Source organism: Tasmannia lanceolata, unplaced genomic scaffold (assembly GCF_043159265.1).
Source record: "Tasmannia lanceolata isolate RefF3 unplaced genomic scaffold, GAP_Taslan_0.1 ptg000019l, whole genome shotgun sequence".
NCBI classification, from domain to species: Eukaryota; Viridiplantae; Streptophyta; class Magnoliopsida; order Canellales; family Winteraceae; genus Tasmannia; species Tasmannia lanceolata.
In genome coordinates this window covers 18476631-18501112 of record NW_027518696.1, presented here as the reverse complement: position 1 = coordinate 18501112, position 24482 = coordinate 18476631, and the positions used below count along the sequence as shown (strand labels likewise).

Sequence of the window (24482 nt, the reverse complement as noted above, 5' to 3'; positions counted from 1 at the left end):
ATCAAGAAAAAAAAATTCAAGGTAAAAAAAAGCAGTAGAACAAGAGAAAGGGGTGAAAATTACGTTATGGGGAAGATAACGATGCTTTCTCTTCTTGCCTTTGTTGCAGTCCCCGTTGGATTTGTTATCCGCACCCATGGAAGTAGGGTTTGGTATCAGAGAGTTAGTGCAGGAGTCTTACTGAAACTTAAAATTTTACAAGCAAAGAACAAGCACCGAAACGAAGGAAAGAGGAGGCAAGGGTTTTAGGCATGAACATGAGATCACTTTGGTTTGAAGTGGGAGCATCTACATTCAGCACGCGTGTGGAGTAATTGGGCTCCACGCGAAGTATTGGGCGATTATAAATTCCCACTCCTTGTAGGATAATCCGCACCACTTGTCACATTAAAAACAGTTTAAGCCTGCCACATATCTTCCTCTACAGAGGTGCGAATTATCCTACAGGGGTGCGAATCCATATTCTAGTTGGTACTGAATTTTACATGAAATCTAATGAAAATGGTATAAACCTTCACAAATTAGTCCATTTTTTGCCACCATAGTTTGAATGGTTGGGATGATCCTATTGATCTGATTTTTTGTGGACACCCTATCTATGTGAGGACCATTCAAATGAATGGTTTGGATCACCCAAACAATGCGGGCCCCCACCGTATTTTTAAGCTATTGTGTAGGTGAAATGTTTTCTCTTATACTATTATTCACCTTTGCCTTATGACTTCTTATTTAATGAAAGGAAAATCACTATCCGATATTCTTCCTCCTGAGGCCGAAAAAAAAAATATCTCTCCTCTCTCCACTCTCGGGATAGCAGAAAAGAAAATAAGAAGATGAAAATTAAAAATAAAATTATACAATTCTACAGATAAATAAATAATAAAAATAAGCAGTTTTCTATTTATTTATAGTTCTATGATGGGAAATGATTTTCACTACTTACATTAGCCATTTCATACTTTTTTGGTGCTTTTTTCGCTCTAAGTAGACCCATTCAACTCCACTTTTGTTACACTACACTTCCATGTCCATTTCAGATCGTTGATGGAAATGAATGAACAAGAGGGTGTGGAGGTGTTGGTGATTATCAAAATAAAAGAGTTTCAAAATTAATTTTTCGAAAACAAATATATTTTATTTTGCTGAAAGGGGTGTTTTTTAAAGATGTGTAGAAAAGGCTTGTGAAAAGATAGTTTTTTTTTTATTGAAATGGTGAGAAGACAAAGTTTAGTAGAGATGAGTTGCCAAGTATCCCTCCACTTCCCCTCTTGTTTTAAATTTAAGGGAAAATTACATTTACACCCCCTCTAGTTTCTGACACATTCAACTCTAACCTTGACTTCCAAAACGTGACAAGTACACCCCATGAGGTTTCAAAACGTGACAAGTACACCCCCTCCATCAACAGTCTGTCAGTTTAACCTGACGGAAAGACTGAAATTAACCATGATTAATATTTTGAGGACAAAAATACCCTCATTTGCAGAGGGATTAGGGTTATGCCATTTCTGGCCTCCGCCGTCGCACCTCTGGCCACCACCGCCATCACCACCTTTGGCCACCGCTGCCCTCGCCATCTCCGACCACCGCCGTCACCTTCACCACAGACAATGAAACTCCACGCCATGGCTACATCAAACCCACATTTCAAGAAAAAAACATTGATAAAGACAAGAAAAAAGCCCTAAAATATTAGGGTTTATGTGCAAATCATGATAATGGTGTAAATGAAGGCAAATAAAACTCCTAAATCGAGGATTTATGTTGATAAATAAACAAGGATTTGAATCAAACAGTAATTTTCAGTTTTCAAGTCTAAAAACCCTAATTTTCACTTGGGGAAGACGAGGGCATTTTGGCCATTTCCGCCTCGTCGTCTACTCCGTCACGATAACAAAACCTCAGGGGGTGTACTTGTCACGTTTTGAAAGTCAGGATTAGAGTTGAATGTGTCAGAAACTAGAGGGAGGACTGTCCACGCCACCGTAGGATGAGCTATAAGGTGACAGTCGCACAATTACACATGTTCACAAGGTGTGATTTGAGAGCTTTTTTTTTTTTTCCAGACTGGATGTGAGACTTTGATAATGGAGTTGGATGATCGGTGTCATCGGGTAGTGGATGATCGTGAGAGGCTATGAACTGGACTGTAGGATTACGCTGGGATGTCCTCCAACGGTCTCCTAGGGTATGAAGTATGTCAATTCAGGGAACTCATGACTAAGGGGTTATTTTAGAATTCTCCCACAAAGGCACGCGCCACTAACACATTACTCTTCAAGTCCAGCGAAAGTCACACAAATCCTTTCTGACTAAACACCCTCATAATTCCCATTACTCCAGCAAAGTTCACACCATCTTTCCTGACTAAACCGCCTCATAATCCCCAGAGAGTAGTGTTTGAAAAAAGACTGATAAATGGCATTATCATTTCATGTTGGAAAATGATATGGTAAAGAGAGTAAGATGGTAACCGAGAGTAAGACCGATGGAAGGAACCAACAATCAAACTGCACCATGTGTACAAAAAAATCCCCTTTTGGGGAGTTTCTTGAAGTGTTTGTCCGTGGCAAAAACCGATTTGTTTGTAAAACCGGTTTCACTATCACTAGCCTTTCATATTATGCATCCTCTAATCGGAAATGATATATCGCCCTTTTTTTATCACTAGAACACCCCCTGTCAATGTATCAATGACTAAAGAGGGGCTGTTGTACTTATGTCAGAAGAAGAATTCAAAGCTCCTGATTGCCACAAACACTGACAGGGGGTGTTCCTGGTGATCAAAAGGGGCGGATATATCACTTCCTCTATGTTATATATCCAGTGCAATATGACAAACTGAATATCTTTAGAAGTCATTTCCCCTGGAATAAAAAAACATATATACAAAACAATAAGACACCCAACAAACATGCGCGGCAAAAGCGTACACAAAAAATAGACAATTGCCTTCTCTGTCTCTGTAGGAAAGGGGAGGAGAGGAAAAGAGGTCTCAAATCCAAGAAACATTGGGCGGTAGCGGAAAGAATGATATAATTTTAACAAAGAAACAAAGAAAACCTGCTTTCTCAATACCCATACAATGGAGCTACTGCACAACACCAGCTTTATATATAAATATGAAAACAATTCCCACATTTACAAGCGGCTATATATTTATTACAGAAACCTCAATCAACGGCCGAGGATGCTGATGAATAAGCAGCGGCCAGGACTGCAGCTCCAATACCTGACCCATCTTCCAAGGTCCTAAGAACAATATAAGGCGCCATCTCTTCGCCCAATATTTCAGACACTGCATCATTCAAATACTCCCTGAACATAGAATAACTTGCATACAGACCCCCTTCAATGGCTACAACTGTTCTTCTCGTTTTACTTAACGACTCCCTTCTTCCACTAGTATTGCCACCACTTCCATCTCTTCCTATTTTCTTCAAGATGCCAACAATACCTGCCGCGGCTAATCGAGCAGCTCTCCGTGTCACCACGTCACATACTCTCACGACAATTCTTCGTACTTTGAGGGGGACTTCGGAGATCTGAAAGAATTCATCAAGGAATAATATGAATGATATTAGTAGTGATGCAGATTGTAGGCCCAAATAAGAGGAGTATTTGCTTATTAGGGCTTTTAGGGATTTATTTCCATATTATTTAGTTTCTTGGATTTTTATTTCCATATTTTTAGTTTTTTAAGGCTTTTAATTTCCATGATATTTTATTGCTGCACGCTGTATTTAACTTTAAGAAGTTTTTGATGAAATAAAATTGATTACAGAGCAGAAATGAGCTGAGTGTCCATGAAATGAAGAAGAGAAAGGCCTACATGGGGAAAAAAAGTTACAATGGCAGTCATGACTTTTACCTGCAGAATCTCTTTTAAGATTCTCGCAACTTCTCTTAAGTCAGGAGAATTGTCCTCGTGCATCGCAGACATCAACGGTGTCCTGGATCATCATGAAAGTTATTACTTGATGGAACACACAGCTTTAGCAGAAATTATTCATTGAAATGTTATTTGCTTGACTGGATACATGAGTTATTTTATCAGTAAAAAATAAAAAATAATAGAACATGTGCTGCAAGACACTAGCTTTTTTTTTGCGATGTTACACATGAACTATGTGGTATATGGGGCCAAATAAGATCTGGAGGGTTCATCCCAAATGATTTGAAATCTTCAAATTTTCTATTATACACTCCGAATTTTCCAACCCATACGAAGTAAACAATAGATTTATAATCAAACAGGGTGGGATTTCCATTGTGATTAAACCTTAAATTCATTAATAAGAGAACGCAAAGGAGAGTTACGGTCCTAGAAAAAAGCATCGTGGGTTTCCATTTTGTTGGCTCCAACAAATGCCAACAGCCAAAAATGGAATCACCCTCCACCTATGATTTGAGGACACTGACACGAGCATCATGTGTCAACACGGACATGGAGTGTTTGCAAACCCCCAAAATTTAGAAACCGGGGCACAGCTAAAACAAAAGGTATATATAATCATAATTTTTGGATACAGGTATGTGTGCCGAGTTTCGGCATGGATACAAGGTGTCTGACATGGCAACCCTTAAAAATCTAGAAATGCGGGCACTTCCATACAAGCACATACATAAATTACTTATTACTATCATAACTTGCAATAATATCAATATGATATTCACTTGACAAACTAACAAATTTCATGATCAATCAACTATAATCTAAAACAGACATAAGATAATCAAATAAAAATGCATTCATCAACTTAATCTAGTTCTCTTCTGTCTCCAATATGCAACGAGAATGGGAGACCAATAGGATACAATGAATATAATATTGGAATAAGGGTGGGTTTGGCGGTTGTAGGTTTAGGGGAGGGAATATAACATAAAAAAAATATATCAGTTAAAGAGCTAAAAGGAGAGTTGATAAGAAAGCAGAGTTGCAATAAAATAGATAAACACAATATTCAATAATAAAACAAAATCTCACACTTGGCATGGTACAAAAACGTGTCCACAGTCCACACACCCACATTAAGTCTGACACATCTAGCAGGACATTTAAAAATGTTGAAAGGAGTGTCGAAACGTGTCGTCTCTCAGCAATAAATTCAATGTGTAGACAAAATCATAGCCCTCCACACCCAAAACTGGTTGCCTAGCCCATCCAACCTTTAAGCAGCAGTCCCTAATAGGTGCTTACCAACATAAAATGCCCGGCATCCAGGACCCTAGCCCAAGAAAACTGCAGCAAATGGGTCAAACATGAAACCCACTTCATACTACTTCCACCCAAAGAGTACCTGACTGGTCATCTGACCCTCCACCTGCAAAATGATGGACTATGGCCCCTTACATAACAATTAATATATGGACAGGAGCCAACTAATCCATCACATTGGCCCATCACGGGTCTGGTCCTCTTCCAAACGCATGGAAGATGATCACAGTGAACTAGAAGCAAAAGGTCCTGAAATTCCATGTCAATCTCCAGCGAAGCTGAGAGAACGCAGTAATACAAAATTCCAAATCAAATCCTGACTCAAGACTTGGTCACTACCTACCAATCAGCTTCAGCACGACCAAATTGACTCTGAGTTTCAAAGACCATGCAAACCCAAGGAGAGAATAGAGGAAAAAGAAAATGTCATTAATTTGTCCTTGCATTTTCAAGACCTTACTAAAATGAAAAATAATAAAATTGATATCACAAACTTACTACCAAATAATGTAACAAGAAAATCAGAGAAATAACTAAAACACCATTTCCATGACAGCTTATTCACTTTTATGTAGTTTGTCACATTTTCCCTGTAATTCATAGTTGTTCCAATTAATAAAGTTGTCACTCATGAGGGGAAAAAAGAACCGTGGATGACAAAAAAAATGGTCTATATCGAAAGATCGAATATACCAATAAAAAACCATAAACAGACAACAGTAAAATATCTGCCATTAATCCCAGAGACAACTATGATTAAGGATATGTACGATGGAGCCGTAACTAGTGTAACTAGTGTCAGAACTACGGATGGCACGCCTAGTGAGTTTTCAATTACCATAGGACTGGACCAAGGATCAGCTCTAAGCCCTATCTTTTTACTCTAGTTATGGATGAACTTAAGAAGGTATCCAGGACGACGTGTCTTTGTGTATGTTATTTGCAGATGACATAGTACTAATTGACGAAAGCAAAGCAGGAGTTAATGCTAAGTTAGAGTTATGGAAAACTACTTTAGAATCCAAAGGTTTTAGACTGAGCAGGACTAAAACGGAGTAAATGGAGTGCAACTTTAGTAATGTAAGGAGGCGAGGCGAGCATGCACTAAATATGACTAGACAGGAGGTACCTAAAAGGGATATCTTTCGTTATCTTGGTTCAATCCTACAGAAGGAAGGAGAGATTGAAGAGGATGTTAACCACATAATAAGAGCAGATTGGTTGAAGTGAAGGCATGCTTCAGGAGTTCTGTGCGACCGTAAAATACCTAACAAGTTGAATCGTAAGTTTTATAAGACAGTTGTGAGGCCAGTCATGCTGCATGGCTCAGAATGTTGGGCCACCAAGAAGCAGCATGTGCATAAGATGAGTGTAGCGGAGATGCGAATGGATGTGCGGCCACACAAGGTTAGATCGAATTAAAAATGAAGACATCCGTAAAAAAGTGGGGGTGGCACCAATTGAGGAGAAGATGAGCGAGCACCGCTTAAGATGGTTTGTGCATATCCAACGTAGACCTTTGGATGCTCCAGTGAGAAGAAGTGACTCGTGCCAAGTTGAAGGAGTAAAAAGAGGTAGGGGCAGACCGAAAACAACTTTGGTAGAAATAGTAAAAAAAGACTTGAGGGCTAGGAAAATAACAGAGAACATGACCTTGGATAGGATAGAAAGGAAGAAAATGATCCATGTAGACGAACCAAACTAGTGTCAGGATGAGACTAAGTCAATTTGAACTGGGTAGAGATCCTTTCACCTTCTTCATGAAAATTTTCTAAAGGATTCATTAGCCCACCCCAACTAGTTTGGGACAAAGGCTTTGTTGAGTTGAGTTGAGTTGAGAATCACAGATACAACTATAGAACCACAAAATGTCGTTTAGTATTCATTGGAAGCGAAATCAATCGGCGCCAAAATCAAAAGTAATAAAAAGTCCCACCACAAGACAATTGGCACCACAATTACCATGAAGGCCGCAAAAAACAACTAAGCTAATAGGATGACACTATGAAGGCCACCAAACTTCGACCTTGAAAATTCAATGCCGAGAAAGTAATAAAACTGCCCAAAACCTTTGGTGTGCAAATACCTCTTACTTACATCAATAATTCTCAGATTGTTTCCTATAAGAATAATGCCACCCACACGAAAAGCTCGAATCACAGTGTCTTGGCTCCACAAAAATACCCAGGGGTCCACATGATTACAACAAAAGTCGTACTTGGTAACAACGGAACTAAACTTATCAAATCAAGCACGGGAAAATGCTTCAGACCATAGATTGCCTTTCTCAAAGTGCAAACCTTACCTAGAAGCCCCTATGAGCAACATAACCAGATGGTTGCTCCATATATTATAAACTTCATATTGTAAATCACCATGAAGGTATTCTTCACATCCCACTGCCAGAAAGGCCAATATTAATGGGTGGCAATAGAAATGCATTAACTGGATTGAGCTTTGCAACAGGTGCAAAACGTTCTATGCAATCAATACCAAAGGCTTGTGCAAAGCTTTAGAAACCAAATCTGCATTTAGTCTCTCAACAGTTCCATCAGAGAAATACTTTGAGAAATACTTTATTGTATAGACCTATCTACAACCAACTATGCATTTCCCACATGATTCTAATTGTGTTTATTTTAGGTGGGATAACCTTCACACCTAAAATAATTCAAGTATAATTTATTCGGTATCGTATCACTCTATGTTACATCACATTATTCTAATTGTGTTTTGTTGATTTCATATGACTCATCTTATATTTCATTTCTTTTAATTGTCAATTGATAGATATTTTTCTGGACATGTATCTCTTTATTGAATTTCGCTACTGGTTCAAGTCGATATGGGATCATGTTATTCTCACTCAGTTTTATCATCAGGATTGAAGAACATGGAAGAAGGAGCGTTTGCTAATGAAGAGACCTAAGTCATGGGGTGGGCACGAAGGAGATTCAGTGTTGGAGATGACAAGCCTCGTCAATCTCTTGTGTTTAGTTTCTTAGCTTTTGAAAAGTATCTAGATGGATGGAACCTTAAGTTATGCATTTGTATTTCAGACATTTGCAATTTGAATAATTGTAGTTGACTCTCTTTTTAACTTTGGGAATAAGATTCATGGCGGACATGTTAGCAGTTAGAATTGTTTAAAAAAATTCATGGGGATATTTAGAAAGTTTTGTTGCTCGTAGCGACCCGTCGGAAATTGGGTCGTTACACTTCCAACTTCAGAACCGTCCAAAACGAGATCTCATATCCTCTATTTATAGGAGGTAGAGGCCTTGAGCGAATCTCTTGCTGCCATCCAATGCCAACTCATGGCCAATTAGCAAGCTGAGTTGCCGTGCCAAGTGTTAATCTATGATGCTTCCAGCAAGTGCGATCCCCTATACCACATGTGGTCCCCTTTGACAAGTATCAAATTAAAAGGACTGGTTGTTATGCCACATGCGGTCCCCTTTGATGAGTGCTGAATGAAGAGAGGGTTGATTGTTGTGGTCCCCCTCCTTAAAACTGATGCCTCACTACATTACCCCCACATCACACCCATATTACAATGGTGCCCTCATTACAGTGTCCACTCATTACACTCAAATTACAATGATACCCCTTTTATACTACAACACACACAAGCTAGAAAGAGCCCAAACTCCTAGGCCAATTTTAGTCCACATCATATACTAAAGTCTAGTTTGTCGACATCCAAATTACAAAAATAGGACTCATCCTCAGACCTTATTTGAAACAATGTCATTTCTTTGAAACAAAATTATAGTAACAATGTCATTTCTAAGTACGAAAGTACCCTGGAAAGACACATAACGACAAAAGGGTCTATTTTCCTCTACCATGAATCAGAGAGTGAACAAAGTAGACACACCAAACAGTTTAGCAGAATAAGGGAACAATAGACTAGCAGGAAATATAACTGAGTGAGTAGACACTTCATACAAGATAGAAGATAACATCTGATAAATGAAGTAACAGAAAGTTAGCATTGCATCACCTAATAAATTTGTTCAATATTGATTAAGCGAACTTTAAAGAGAGAACGATTTTTATGTTTAGCTACTCCATTTTGTTGTGAAGCAGGGGCACTAGATGTTTCATGCACAAAATAAGATTGTGAAAGATAATTTTGAAATTCACACACTCGTACTATCTGAACGTAAAATACAAAAAAAATTTCCAAATAAAGTCTGAAAACTCTTTACGAAATACTTAAAAAATACACAAAACAAAACATCATATCTCTCTTTCATTAAATTTAACCATGTCATACATGAGTAATCAACTAAAAAAATGAAATATCTATGACTCGACAAACTTTGAACCCTGCTTCGAGCCCAAGTATCAAAACGAACAACTTAAAAGGGAACTGACTTCCTTTTATCATACTTAAAAGGTATGATATGGTCGCTATTGAAAGAGGAAAGAGAGCGGCGGGGGTGGGGGGGGGTGCGCGCTCTATGGTGCTTTCTTAACTCAGAAGCATCACATTCTATTGTAGCATAAATACCCTCCCTTGAGGGTATACAGAATAGGTTAAATACATACTGATACTGATGATATAACAACGACGATAACAACGGAAAAAACAGAAACAAAATCAACTGATGTAAATCAACACACTTCTAACATGGCTTCTGACTATATCTCTTCTCATGTCCATTTGCAATTGGTAGGATTCCACCATGTGAGATCAAGATGGGCACTTCAAAATCCTATGACAGTTCTTCTATACCTTGGTAACATGATTAATGTCATTGAGATCATTATAACCAGCTCACAAACATCACATTAAAAAGATGTAACCTTAGCTTATTGAGGAGCCAATGAATTGAATTATAGACAAGTCGTTCAATACAACGTAAAACTAGGAACTCAGAAATAGCTACCGCTGCCCACACTACTAGTCATAAAGCTCGTCACACATTACTAAGCCTCGATATAAATAAATATCAGAGTCTAGCAGCACAGTTAAGACAGGAATCATAATGGTGAAGGTGTTTACAGTGTAATATACATGATCATCAGATTACAAATGTAACTTGACACCTATGCTATATGATTTAGGAAAAGAAAACAAGGGAAAGGAATCTTAAACAGATAGCTGAAACCACAACACCACAGAGAAGATGCCAATAAATAAGGGACCAGATATAAGATGGCAATGGTGGAAAAGAATGCTCATAGGAAAGAAAGAGCAGTTAAATAAGATAAGAACATGATTGTTTGTCTTAGTGATCAAGAAGCCCGTTTAGAGAAACAATCATGACGTCATTAGACAGACACATTGATTGTACCTTGAATAGCATAGCAAAGAAACACACACTGGGAGGAAGTACAATGCATAAACCGAAATTAGGGATTCATTCACTGGACATTAAATATATTTTTACTATGATTCTCTTTATTGCAAAAGCACATAATATGCTGTAGCATGTGAAAAAATATTGCACAAGTGATGTGACATAGTGCACAGATTTGCAAAAAGCACAATTATAGTTTTTTTTTTTTTTTGGCTTCTTTCTTACAATATACAATAATTAAGCTTACAATATACAATAATTAAGGACTAATTCAGTAGGGTGCAACCTCATTGTAATACAATGAGGCACGCCTGATATTACAAAATGGGTCCCACCTTGAGCTGATCTGAACCTCAAATCTGATAGGCCCTGATTTGGATCTTCAATGTCCTAAAAAGCATGAAATAATCCTAATATCCAATTAAATGTATTTTAGGTCATTGAATCTACAGTCAAAACTCCATAAAAAACATTTTTTGGATATAAGGATAATCCCGTTTGCATATTCCAAAGTAGGACCTCAAGATCCGGATCTCAGCCTGACATGGCCCCACTATGCAATAGTGTGCATGCCTCGTTGTGAATCTGTATCCTACTGAAGCATTCCACCAGGACCTATACAATATTTTGTGTGCGACAAAAGGCAATATCACAATAAAAAATATTTTATCATGCATATAATCAGGCCCTAAAAATGCCAAATGCGGAAAAGTAGTGAGATGACAATCAACTTCAGCAGTAGTTACGAGACTAGGAGGCAAAAATATTTCTTCTGTAAAAAGGAAATTTATGTTACACATAAGAAGAAGGAAAAAAAAGGAAAATTACTACCTACCAAAACAAAACCCTGAAGGCACAAAGAAAATATTGCTAGATTCAAACATGAGAAAGATCATCTGGGTAGTAACCAAAAAAAAAACAATGAAGTGGGTTATAGAAATCGTCTATTGATATACTGGACCCCTGAATATTCACATCGTTGGGGTAGTGTTTTTAGTGTCAATAGATAACTGGAAATTAAAAAGACAAAAACTGCGCCACATATGTTCATGAAGATTATGATATTTTCATAGATTGGCTAAAAAGGAAAAAGAAAAAGGGGAATGATAACCCGCCCCCCTCTCTAACGTTATTCGTTAAGTTCTAAAGGCAAAGAAAAAAGTTAGAGAGCGTGAATTTATCCTCTAGCAGTTAACCATTCTCACAGGAACCGTTAAAGGGGGGGGGGAGGGGATTTTATCCGTTAACGGGGGGGAAATATCATTTCCCAAAGGAAAAACTTAAAGATGGTATGTAGGAGACAGCTAATTATACATGGGACAGACCTCAAGATAAAGGGCACAGATAGGCTAGGAGTGACATCTCCAAAAAGATCCGACTCCTGTGCCATCCGCAGAATCACCCTTCTTACAATGTCACCGAGATACATTCCTGAAATCATCTTCTCAAAACCCTGAAATAAGAACGCACAAGTTATAATAGCCAATAATTAATAAGGGAAAAAGGACAAATGAATGAGCAAGAGCAAGCCACAACAATTGAGTCCTGCCTGATCATTAGGGTTTGGGCTCTCGGCATCTAGATCAATATCATAAGGAGTTCTCGGAAGATGAGATGACCAAAAATTTCCCCATTCCATGTTGACAACCTAATCAACAGATGAAGATTTAATCCAAATGCATAAACAACATATCAAATAATAATCTACTAGGTGTCCACAAACTATGCTGTTGTCATTTCATTTACACAACAAATGTTGCTGAAATTTGCATGAAATCTTTTTTTTTTACAAAATGTCCACCTAAAATTTAAAAAAGTCCACCAAAATGTTATGATTTCAACCGAAATTTACGAAATTTCCACCGAAATCGCCGAAATTTGTGGAAAATTTAGATATTTCGGTGGAAATTTTAAAAAATGAAATTATTATTATATTTTTATATGATTTCGGCCGAAATTTCCACCAAAACCGAAATATTTTGGTTTCGGTGGTGGCTGAAACTGAAATCGAAACCGAAATTTAAAATCTTGCAAATAACTTGAGAGGAAAATAAAAGATACCATGCAACCAGAATTTGTAAGAAGGCCTTGACACTTAATAATTGCATCTATGCGCTCCACATAGCAGGCATTTGTGCCTGTCCCAATAATCACTGCAGCCACAGTGTCCTCATCATGATAATGTCCAAGAGCTAATGTTCCCACAGAATCATTCACCTGCTTAGATAGACCAGATAATTAAGCAAACAAACCTAATTACTTTGGTAGCACTTGCCAATTTTCTTTATCATAATGAGTAAGGCGGTTTCGTTTTAACAGCTGAGAGAATGCAAGAAATTAAAAAAACAAGTACAAAATGATATGTTTCACCCTAAATCAGAAATGTTATTAAATCCTGCCTATTTGTTTAAGTATACAAATTGAAACTGAAGACTTTCAAATAGATGGGAGAGACACTTCTATTATTGATGAGATAATGTACAATATGATATGTTTCACCTAATGACACGCGTGACAGCGTATGTCACTAGTGTTAAATGTTGTTAAACCATTATAAATGGTTGTCTTGCTTATGTGATAGTTTTCCAAGTGTGCATTTCTGCTTATGTGGTTGTCTATCATTTGCATATGTTTCCATACATATCTATAATTTTACAGGATTCGTACTGAAATTTCTGACTGAAACCGAAACATTTCCATTTCCGTGGCGAGTAGCAATCGAACCCGAAATTTAAAACCATGGTCTAACTTAAGGAAATTAAACTAGAGCCGGCTACTATCGATGAAATCCACTCAATTTGGGATGGTTATAGTGTGGTCATTCTTCGTTCTAGAGGTCTAGCAAGGTGGTCTTTGGCTTTTGTGGAACCCTTTAACAATCCATACCAGTGTTTAAAAACGCGGATGTGATGCAGAACATGACCAAGAAAAATCCTTGTCAACTCGGCACGGACGAGGCCAAGAACGTGGTTGACGCGGTCATAACTCGGGAGAGTCAAAGGAGTTTATTGATACTGTAGGGCAAAACGCAGAATGCAGATGTGGTGCAATGCGGAACGCGGCCAAGGTAAAAAGGAGTCGACTCGTCAAATTCTCTGAGGAACTTCATCCATATCAGTCCAAATGTCCTTTCATCTTGTTCATGGATTGTGTCAGCAGTGTATCTTGTTCATGGATGATGTCCCCAGTTTATGCCCCATGCAGTGACTCGAAAAGGGACCTTCTTTGGGTCAAACTACCTAATATCAGATCCCTTTTTCCATGACCTCCGGTTCATTTGACTCTTTCAATTTCTAAATTCTTGGCCTTCGACTCCAACCATTTTTTTTTAAATGGACTTCGACTCCAACCATGATCTCATGCGACTCTAACCATTTTTTTAAAATGGAATTCGACTCCAACCATGATCTCATTAACCCTTTTTATGAGGGAAGTTCACATGGTCCAAAACCTTCCTATAATATGTAGATTAATTATTTTTCAGATTGGAAAGATATTTTTCTCAAGGCGTTTAGAAGGATGCTTCCCACCTAGTATCAGATCATGCCCCTATCCTCCCCTATCCTCTTCGGTACATAGGCAAGTTAAGGTGGCCAGCTCCATTTATATTTGAATAAGAAGGAGAAAAGTTAAGAGAGAGATGAGAAAGAGAGATGGAGAATCTCCAGAAATATCATACATTGCAACTTTTCAAAAATGGACTACTCTTGTTACATAGATGAGCAGATTTCCTCTAGGTTTTGACGCGAGTAAAATATGAAAAAGAATCGTGTTGTATTGACCATCTCGGTCGCTTTGTTTTTCAACGAAATTTGGCTACCTTGATATAAAAAAAACAATATGAAAAAGAAGCCATTTGGCCCATCATATTTCAAGGTATGAAGCTGCTGGTACTCATCTATATAATTCCAACGATAAGAAATTCGAAAATAAATAAAAGCACCGGGAAGGGGGGTGTAAGGGCAGTGTGCTTTCTATTAGGATGTTTGAAACGGAAAAGTTGGAGGTCTAGACAACAACATTCATTAGATCTCTCACTTGCATTGACGTAATGATGGGTACCGTAGACGTCCCTTGAGGGTTTATTCTAGTCGGGGCAGTGCTCATGGGCCTGCACAGGGATCTTTTTATTTATTTTAGGGTTATTTTATTGTTCTTATGGATATTTTTGGGATTACGCGATGTTATTATGGTTATTTTAGTCTTTATTGCTTTTAGGGTAGTTTAGTCTTTTAGGAATCCTTAATTTAGCAAGTCTCTTTATTTCAGGATTGTTAAGTCATAGGTTTTCTAAGTTGGGGTTTAAGTTGGTTTTATGACTAGGGCAAATTAAGGTACTATAAGCGATCGCTAGTGCTGAAGTGAACTTCAAAAATTTTCCATCCCTGGCCACACTAATGTAAAGCAATAACTTCCTAAGTTGTATGACCTGAATAGCATTTTGGAGACAAAAGCTTATAGTTTAGGTGATTTGAAAGTTTTCTTCTTCGTCATTTTAGGCCTTTTGAAAGCAAAATCAGGGGTTGAGATCAAAAGCAAGGTTTAGGAGTGCATGGATATTATTTGTTATTTTGCTATAATTCTTATGATAACACATAATATTGAATGAGTTCTTGTTTTATGTGTGATGGTCAATACTGGTAATGAATCTAGGAGGTAAGGCCATGTCCACCATCTCTAGAAGTTCTCCATGAAGGGATGCATACTTGACATCAAGTTGATGGAGAGGCCAATTCTTAGAGTTAGTTACGAACAAAAAGACCCAACATAATTTAATTTGGCCATCGAGAAAACATCTCATGATAGTCCACCTTGTAAGCTTGAGTGAATATCTTTGCAACCAATCTAGCTTTATGCTGCTCAATTGAACCATTTATTCTCAACTTCTGGTAGAATGGATGCCCACTTAAATTCACCTATCCTCTTTCTCTATGGTAAGGTTATTACTTCCCGTTTATCATTTCTCTATGGGGATTTCATTTCGTTTGCCACCTTCAAATTAAGAAGGAAAAGAGCTTCTATGACTGCCTTGGGAACCTCGACAACGAAATTGCAGCAACAAAGAATTTAAGTTTTGATAGGATATGCAAGTAATTGTTGGATGTAGAATACACGATCTAGATTTCTTTCTTAGAGTAATGGGAAGATCAAGATCTAATGACTCTCAGAGTCGACATGAATAGAAGACAGTAGAGAAACACTATCCGAAGTTGGAGCATAATCACGTAAAATAGGAAGCGATGGAATGGTATCAATACTTGAATCAAGATCAAATGTCTGGGTAGTAGTGTTTTTTCCATGTCTCACCCCTAATTCCTCACTCAAGTGTGCAATTATTGTTGTTGTTTCTTCTTAGTGTTGACCAGGTCCATGAACATCAACAAGTCAAGAAATATTAATAGGGATAGGAACTACATAATCCATAATTAAATTTGGAACTCCGTCTTCCATACAGACATGATCATGAACTCTAGCACTAACTATTTTCATTGTGGAGGATGTTGAAATTGAATTAATGAACCCTCAAGAGATTAAAAACAAAAAATTTCAAGTAAGGTGACATCTTGGGACATTGCTCAATGTTCAAAAAATCTTGGACAATGTTTCTCCCCTTGTTACTCTTCTTGTTTCTCAGAGGTTGCACATGGATGGATGATGCCCCTTCATTTCAAAATGAAAAACAGCATGAGATCTGAACTCGACCTTCGAACAGATTTGTCTCTAATTAAAATGTGATGCAGCAATCCGATGGTCCAATAACATCAAAAATTACAGAAGTGGCATAAGGTTGTAACAGTACAATAAACGTAATGCGACAAATATGTAACAATTCAATAAACATAGAATGACCAGAGACGACCGATTATAACCCAAAATCTAAGAAAACAACATGAAATAAACTAAAGGGAAAGAAAACACTTATATTCAAGAATATACAGCATATTTGATTAAGCTGCTTGTATTAAAGCACATCAAGAAAATTGTACGAGTCTTTCGCCAAAAATCCAACCACCCCGTCTCAGCTTTCATGGAAGTTTTTGGAAATGTGTACAACAATCCATTCTTTTTACTTTGAGGAGAGAACTTTATGGATCAAAGAAGAAAACAAACATACTCAAGCTTCAACTAGTTTTATGTTATTAAATAAAGACATCGCAATAGCAAAATTATTTGATGTTCGAAACAAAGAGCAGGCACACTAATCATACCAATACTGCTACCCGCATATGCAATCCTCTTTTGTCCATTGCTTGTTGTAAACATTGTGTTACATCTTTTCCAACCTAAAGTGTAAAGTAAATAACAACTAATGATTATGGAATGTATATAACTATTAGACTGCAAATATCATATGTTGAAATGATCTAGAAAAATAACACGAAAATAATAACCTATTTTCAGCACTACAAACAAGGAAAACAACCAAAAACAGTTTAAGACTTTAAGTTATCTATTGCACACATAGTTCTCCGAAAAATGTGCTTGACTATGAACATGTACACAGTGCATACTACAGAAGCACCCTTTTTTATGATTAGGTTCAGCTAAACATTAACAATAGTCAGTTCCCATAAGTAGTAGTTATCCGAAAAATGTGATTAACCCAAAAGTTTCTATATACATAATCAATTAACAACTAGTGCACATGACAAGTTCAATCAGCAATAAAAATAATATGCTAGAAAAATGAATTTTCTCTACCTATCAAAATACTTTGGTCAATGTCGCTTTCAATACTTTTTCTTAGAGACAAATAAGAATTAAAATAGTATTGGGCAGACGAATTCCCTCTTTGCAGTTCCAAAATCCAGTCCAAAGCTTCACGATTCAAGTATAAGACTACCATGAATATTTTTTCCTTTTTTTTTTTTTTTTTTGAATAAGTGAGTAGTTAAGAAAGGATCCAAAAATGGACAATGGCAACAGAAGAGAAAAGGGATCCATAAATCGATCAAGCAAAAAGCATAGAAAAGAAAAAAGATTTTGACTAAGTCAATGATTAACACTAGTTTTTTACTAACACGGAAACAAAGAAGATTTTGATCGATCAACAAAGGGAAAAACCAGTTGAGTCAATATGAGACTTCAATACGACAATCAAGCAACCACTGATATCACTTCCCGTGTTTCACATGGGAATGAAAGATATCAAGTGATTGACATTTTTCATAGGAGATAGTACTTGCAAACATGATGATTGTGCCATTTGTCAAATCTGAAAATGAACTTGTAGACATTCTCATCAAGGTTGTTAGTCAGAACGGGCTCCAAGGAATTCTTAGTAATCCAGGCATTATTGGTATCTATGTGATAGAGACCCGTTTAACATGTTCAGCCAAAGTCATACCAGAAAGCACCAGGTCCAAGCTCTTGCTCTACAACTCACGATGAAGTGGGGCCCACAGGAACTACCATTAGGTTTTGAAGAGCATTGAAAATTAATAAGGGTGGAGGGCCGTTTATACAACGCAGACAACAAATTATTGGTGAAGAATAATGAACCGAGGCCATCCAAATTAGCACAGTTGCAGTCTTATTTTCCTTACATTTTATTTGTTTAGTTATTAGAAGGGTGAGTTTTAAGTGATAAGCTGCTAGAAATCAGGGTTGTGGTATTCAAGTAACTATTCATCCACATGTCAGAACTTTATTTGTTATTAGTCTAAAGTTTCTAGATGTCACGGACTAGCTCTATATTTTGTAAGCCTTAGGACCATTGAAATACATGAATTGATGAATAAAAAGTATAGCTTTTGCTAGGTATTGATGAATTAAAAATGAAGACATCCGTAAAAAGGTGGGGGTGGTACCAATTGAGGAGAAGATGAGAGAGCACCGCTTAAGATGGTTTGGGCATATCCAACGTAGGCCTTTGGATGCTCCGGTGAGAAGAAGTGGCTCGTGCCAAGGTGATGGAGTAAAAAGAGGTAGGGGCAGACCGAAAACAACTTGGGTAGAAAAAAGTGAGGAAAGACTTGATGGCTAGGAACATAACAGAGAACATGACCTTCAATAGGAGAGAATGGAAGAAAATGATCCATGTAGACAAACCCAACTGGTGTCAGGATTAGACTTAGTCAATTTGAGCCGGGTAGATCCTTTCACCTTCTTCATGAAAATTTTCTGAAGTATTCATTAGCCGACCCCAACTAGTCTGGGGCAAAGGCTTAGTTGAGTTGAGTTGAGTTGAGCTAGGTATTTAGATGTTTTCAATTCAGTTCTTGCTTTCTAAGTGCTTTCAATCATGTTTTCTTTCTCTTTTCCTTCATCTACTCCATTAGAGCTTTAGATTTTTCATCTTCTCTTCACCTAGTAATGTTTGGATTAGTTTCAAACCTTACAAATAGTTCAAATTCAGATTACTTTCTTATTGTTAAACCCTTTACAAACTAATGTACTGTTCTGGAATTTTTAGATCAGATCTGGACTTTTAAGTCTGTTGGATAGATGTAGAATTATCTATTTTAGTACATGCCACTTTTTTTGCAAGATAAGTACATTCCACTCAAGTGAATAAAAGTCACTAAAGTGGACAAAAGATTGGAGTTAATCATATAGCGCCTAACTCACCCTCACGAAAATTATATCTTTCTCATTTCTTCTGCTTCTACTAAATGCACCAACTTATAAGAGTTTAAAATAAGAGTAACTTAATAAGCAACTAACGCAACAGCTGCACTTAGCAAGGAAAAGGTGGAACTTCGACCAAAAAAGAGAGAATTATGACCCACACAATAGGTTTCGAGGAGGAGAGAAGGAGCCAGATGAAAGAAATAGGAACATTAGACATATAACTACAAGAAAAGGAGGCATGATTGAAGGGAATTGATGAATGATGAACAAAAGAATGAAAACAAAGAGAACAGAGGATATACACATACACACACTTAGAAGCACGAAGCGGGGGCGGGGGTGGAGGCGGGGAAGCGTGGGTTTATAAGAGTCTAAGTTTGGGAGCGTCATGGGAGCGTGTATGTAATATTTTCTTTATATATCTTTCAAAATTCAAGTACATCAAAAAACAATAGTTTCTAACCTTTTTTAATATGTAACTTTCAAATTTTAAGTACATCTAAAAGCTAATTTCTAACCATCTTCACCATCTTCATTTGTGTGCACTCGTTCCTCGTGCCTTCTGAAGATGCACAAGCCTTTGTGCTTGCTCCAATGAACTACTTTTAAGAGTTGGAGGAGTTTGATGTAAGGAAGTTGGTGATAGTGGGAATTATAGAGTAATGGAAGCAGGCTGAGAGCGTCATTAGAGCGGTTCCCGTCTCTCTGGAGTCACGCCCCTAGAAGCTTCTTCCTAAGGAGCGTCGAATCGAGGTTCCGAGGTGGGAGCGGCACACCGAGAGAAGGTTCCTGCTTCTATGCACACACACATAGAGAGAGAGACAAGAGGGCAACTTAGAGCTTTGATATGAATGAAATACAAGACAAGAACTCAAAAGGATTTGAGGAGAAAAGAAAGATGAGAAAGATTTGGCTTAATACTTTACCTCTCAAAGACACCACCACACAGCAATCTAAGATATGCTTAGGGTCCCTAAGCCCAAATCATGTTTATGAAGGCAATTGGTTGAAAAAGGACAAATCATTGAATTAAGCGAATATGATGAATGAGGGCAGAGAATGGAATTAAACAAGTTTGAAAGGTAACTCAAATGAACAAGAAAAACAGGCAACCATAGAATAGCAAGTCTTATAATAATCCAAAAACAGCATTCCTCCATTTAAAGTTACAATCTTTGAGGTTGGGGCAAAGAAAATGACACATTAGAGTCATATGACAAACAGAGAACACATTTATATGCAACTATAAGCGCCACCAGTGCAGACATATGATACTAGTAACTCGGTAGCTCTTAAAAAACCTTAAAATTTAAGATGTGTAAATACAAGCGCTGAAAAAAAAAACTTAAATTGAGATGCGAAAACACAGCTTATGCTAAGTTACTAACTGCTTGTTCATAAACCAAAGTCCAACTCACCATGTTTTCAATCGCAAACCCTTTTGTCCACTTGATAAGAATGCCTGATGATTCAGATGTCTGTCTAACAGGAAAAGAGAATGTAAAGCCAAGCTCCCTTGTTTTGTCTGGCGGAAGCACAAAACCATTGCTTTCTGTTTGGACGAAGCGGTCTAGTGTTGATGCAATGAAATCAAAAAGATCCTACAAGCAAAGAAAGACGTCATTTTTTCTATAATTATGGGATTCTATTGATAGAAAGGGAATTGAAGTGTCAAGCAATTTTCATCACTCCAAAATAAAGATAGCTGTAGATGGCATAGTGCAATATAAGATGACATGGATGAAAGAGCAAAGATGTCAACAATAATCAAGTGGTAAATAATTCATGAGCTAAGAAGAACGCTTGGTAAATTTTCTAGGTCGGCCACACCAAATTAAAGCTTGACAAAGGAGAAACTAAAGTACCTCGCTTGTACTAGTCATTAAATCCGGAGGAATTGGTTGGCGTTCGACTTGGTTTCCTATGATTGCGGACCTTTTACCCCCAAGATGAACACGCAACACTCTAAAATTAGTACCCCCCAAATCGAGTGCATAATAAATTCCTTTTTCACTCCTGAAAACAAGCAAAAATATCAGCAATTACAATTCAGTACCCAATATCCAATGCCATAGTACAAAAGCCAAGGACTTTGGCCATCCATATACACACTACCCAAACTAAGAACCTCATAGTGGAATTAAATCAAAGATATAAAGTTATAATGCAAGTAAAAACCCCAAGCATCTTCCCACTGTTCTTTTCTCTTCCTTCCAAAGAACTAAAAAATGTTCTGAAAAGATGCACTACTGTCCAACAATCAACACAAAAAAGATAGCCTGAAACAATTATATGCCCGACAAACACTTCAGCTAAAACTGGAAGTACAGAAAAATAATCAGTCACATCAAATAGTATCCAAACTCATCTCTGGCCTCAAGCAAAACTACATTTAAACTGTAATACGGGAAATTTTAGATTTAAAAGAAAATAAATAAAAGAAGAAAAAGAGAGAGAAAAAGAACAAAAATCCAAGTAATCACCAGAATACAATAAATGTCTGTAGTAATCCAAAACAAGAAAACACAGTTCCCTCATTATAAACAAAAAGAAGGTATTATATCCAAAATATACAAGAAAAGAAAAGAAATATTGCTCCTTCAAATCAAACCAACCAACAAAACAGCAATAACTTCCCACTCACCTCACAGCAAATAGCAACAGCCTACCAGTTTGTTAATAATTCGCATCAAAGACAAAAAGTTTAAGACTTTATACATTGATATAATTAACAAAACTGGCAAAAGAACGAAACCAATTACGAGGAAAAAATATATATGTGATAATGAAAATTGAAACAAGCAAAGCCATATGTCCAGATAAAAAAAAATGAAATTTTTCATAAAAATCCTACCCATCAGCACAAACCAAACAAACCTCTCACCTCCACACAACCCACTTTCAACATCACTTTCACCCTTAAAAAGATATTTAAAAAAAAAAAAGGGGGGGGGGAATAATTCCAACCGTATAATAACCAAACCACCTCAATGTTAAAACCCAAAAAAAAAAAAAAAAACCAAGAAATAAAATTAAAAAAAACAGAAAAACAGATATCCACTCATCAACAAAAATCCATCAATTAGGCACCTCCACACTCCAAAAAATTAACAAAAAAAGAAACCCAACAAAATCCCAAAAAACACACACACAAAAAAAAAAGGAAATCCCAGAAATAGAAAACTAAGAATCATAACATAAAGTCGAAACAAAGTCCAAAAAAAACACAAAGGAATTCAAAGAAAACCAAGAATCATTAAATAAAGTGGAAACACAAACCATCAATTAGGCACCTCCACACTCCGAAAAAAAGTAACAAAAATAGAAACTCAACAAAATCCCAAAAAACACACACACAAAAAAAAGAAAGAAATCCCACAAATAGAAAACTAAGAATAATAACATAAAATGGAAACAAAGTCCAAAAAAACACAAAAAAGAATTCGAAGAAAACCAAGAATCATTAAATAAAGTGCAAAAACAAACCCAATCAATCATTCATTAGCCCTCCTCTTCCTCCACACAACAAAAAAGGAATTAGTTAGACAAAAGATTTAAAAAGGAAAGAAAAAGGTGAAAACCCTAAAAATTAGACAAAACCCAAATCTTAAAACCCTAATCTTACCCATTTGGAAGATTATCAGTAAAGGTGAGTAACATCTTGAGCTTGCTCCCACCTTCAGAAGCCAAACCCGCGTGCATCTCTACAGCCATAGCATCAACAACCTGTCTCAATCTCCCTAACTGAGTAGAACACCCTTCTTCAAAATCCTTCAAAATCTCAACCACATGATTCCACTTTCTCCTCCTTTTAACACTTCGACTAACCAAAATCGCGGCAATCGCACAATTCGCCACTGCAAAACTCACCGCCAAACCTAACGCCACCTTCCCCATCGCTCTCCGGCCGGTCACGCCATGAAAATTCCGGCGAGATTTGGCCGGAAAATGGAGGAAAAACTTAAATCTCACAAACTGTTCGATGAAATGCCAAAGAGAAGAAAACAGAGAAAGCGAGAGAAAGGGGAGGGAGATTTTAGAAGGTCTTGGGTCTAAGTAGTGTTGGAAAGCGGACTGGCGTACTTATTTAATGGGAGAATGACGGATTTGGCCCCGTTGAATTGGGGAAATGACGGGCGTGTTTGTGAAGTTAATGAAATTTGACTCGTGTCGGTTTAATATGTGGTGGGGGTTTGGTTTTTGAGGTTGAAATTATGATTAAGATGGTTTTATCAATTGCCACTTGTTTGTAAGATATTTACGGTCTTGCCATGCTTTCGAGGAATGTCACTATCAAAGTATCAACCACGTGTAAAATGTTTGTTTACAATGTTGCCCAAAGCCACCTTTCTAATTACGAAAATACCCTGCGAGGAAGAAAAACAGCTCTAGGAAAAAAATTTCTTGTGAAAAAAATTTCTATAATTTAGAGGAAAATGATAAATTAAAGTGATGTGATTATAAATTAAAGGTTGATGTTAATAAAACTTGAAGTTCCATAGTTAAGTAACTTTTTCTATGTGTAATCAAATAATAGAAACCACGAAGATTCTTGAAAAGTTTTTCTTTTCCAAACTTTTGAGTAAATTCTTGCAATCAAATCAGGGCCTAAAAGGCTGTCTTGCTCTAGGGTAGCCTATTTGGGTGCAAAAAAAAATCATTCTTCAAAAACTATGGCTGTATTCACCAGTAATTCTCCACTCGATTCTTTTAAGCGTTGTTGGTGCCGAAATTCGTTCGTGGCCGAATGAGCTTGAAGAGTCCTACGATCCGTGCACGTCTTGCTCTTAGAGAAAACAGCCTCGGAGCTTGAAAAGTTACGGGGCTATATCTGTGAATTTCTCCTCTCCATGTGCAGACACGTTTTCAGCATCTCCAAGGAACGGGCCCCGCGGAGTGGGTCGGGCACGGTTAGTGTTGCTGGAAAACAAAACCGGAGAGGGTAGACGACTTAGAACCGGACAATATCTGCAGAATTGGGTCGGGGCATGACATTATGGTAATAGAGCGGAACCTCCCCACATCGGAAAGGGGGGAAAAGTTACAGGGCTATATATGTGGATTTCTCCTCGTCAAGAGTGTGTTTTTAGCATATCAAGGGGACGAGCCCGCGGAGTGTGTTGGGTGTACGTTAATGCGAAAGCGAACTTAAAAAAAATTCTCCATAACCTTTGAACCAGGAACGTAATCACGTAGAAATTCGCAAAGAAACCACGAATGATGATGATGTACCTGTAGAATGAGCTCTAAGCTCACTTATATAGAGAGAGAGGAAACTTGGTAATAGTATTAAATAAAAGAACACTATGTGTTGAAGAAGTCATTCATGTGAAATGTGATGAACTTAGTGAAGAAATGAAAAGATCACACGATGATAA

General features: G+C 37.3%; 2 protein-coding genes across 4 annotated transcripts in view; both read right to left on the bottom strand.

Annotated features, from left to right (window-relative positions):
• LOC143852904 (THUMP domain-containing protein) overlaps positions 1 to 305 on the bottom strand; it is a 36065-nt gene extending 35760 nt beyond the window's left edge. The window contains exon 1 of one of the 2 annotated variants that reach the window (XM_077362556.1): positions 64 to 305. In XM_077362556.1, coding sequence (XP_077218671.1) covers positions 64 to 138 — 75 coding nt within the window. In that variant the 5' untranslated portion in view covers positions 139 to 305. The remainder of the gene's footprint in view (positions 1 to 63) is intronic. The other variant, XM_077362555.1, reaches the window with a different exon arrangement.
• Positions 306 to 3092: 2787 nt separating this feature from the next.
• On the bottom strand, positions 3093 to 23176 carry LOC143852614 (hexokinase-3-like). 2 transcript variants are annotated; one of them, XM_077362088.1, is made up of 9 exons: positions 22730 to 23176; positions 20970 to 21120; positions 20523 to 20705; positions 16740 to 16814; positions 12592 to 12747; positions 12080 to 12178; positions 11856 to 11983; positions 3872 to 3953; positions 3093 to 3545 (listed from the first exon to the last, which is right to left on the bottom strand). In XM_077362088.1, the coding sequence occupies exons 1-9, from the start codon at positions 22999 to 23001 to the stop codon at positions 3174 to 3176; spliced, it is 1518 nt and encodes a 505-aa protein (XP_077218203.1). In that variant the 5' UTR covers positions 23002 to 23176; the 3' UTR covers positions 3093 to 3173. The 2 variants fall into 2 exon arrangements, with proteins under 2 accessions (XP_077218203.1, XP_077218204.1); XM_077362089.1 differs by lacking the exon at positions 16740 to 16814.
• Between the last annotated feature and the right edge of the window lie 1306 nt (positions 23177 to 24482).

Coding starts and splice junctions, on each gene's coding strand:
- LOC143852614 (XM_077362088.1), bottom strand. CDS start 23,001: ATGGGGAAGGTGGCGTTAGGTTTGGCGGTGAGTTTTGCAGTGGCGAAT. Junction 12,179..12,591: donor TTACAAATTCTGGTTGCATG/GTATCTTTTATT, acceptor TCTGTTGATTAG/GTTGTCAACATGGAATGGGG. Junction 3,546..3,871: donor TCTTAAAAGAGATTCTGCAG/GTAAAAGTCATG, acceptor GAATTCTTTCAG/ATCTCCGAAGTCCCCCTCAA.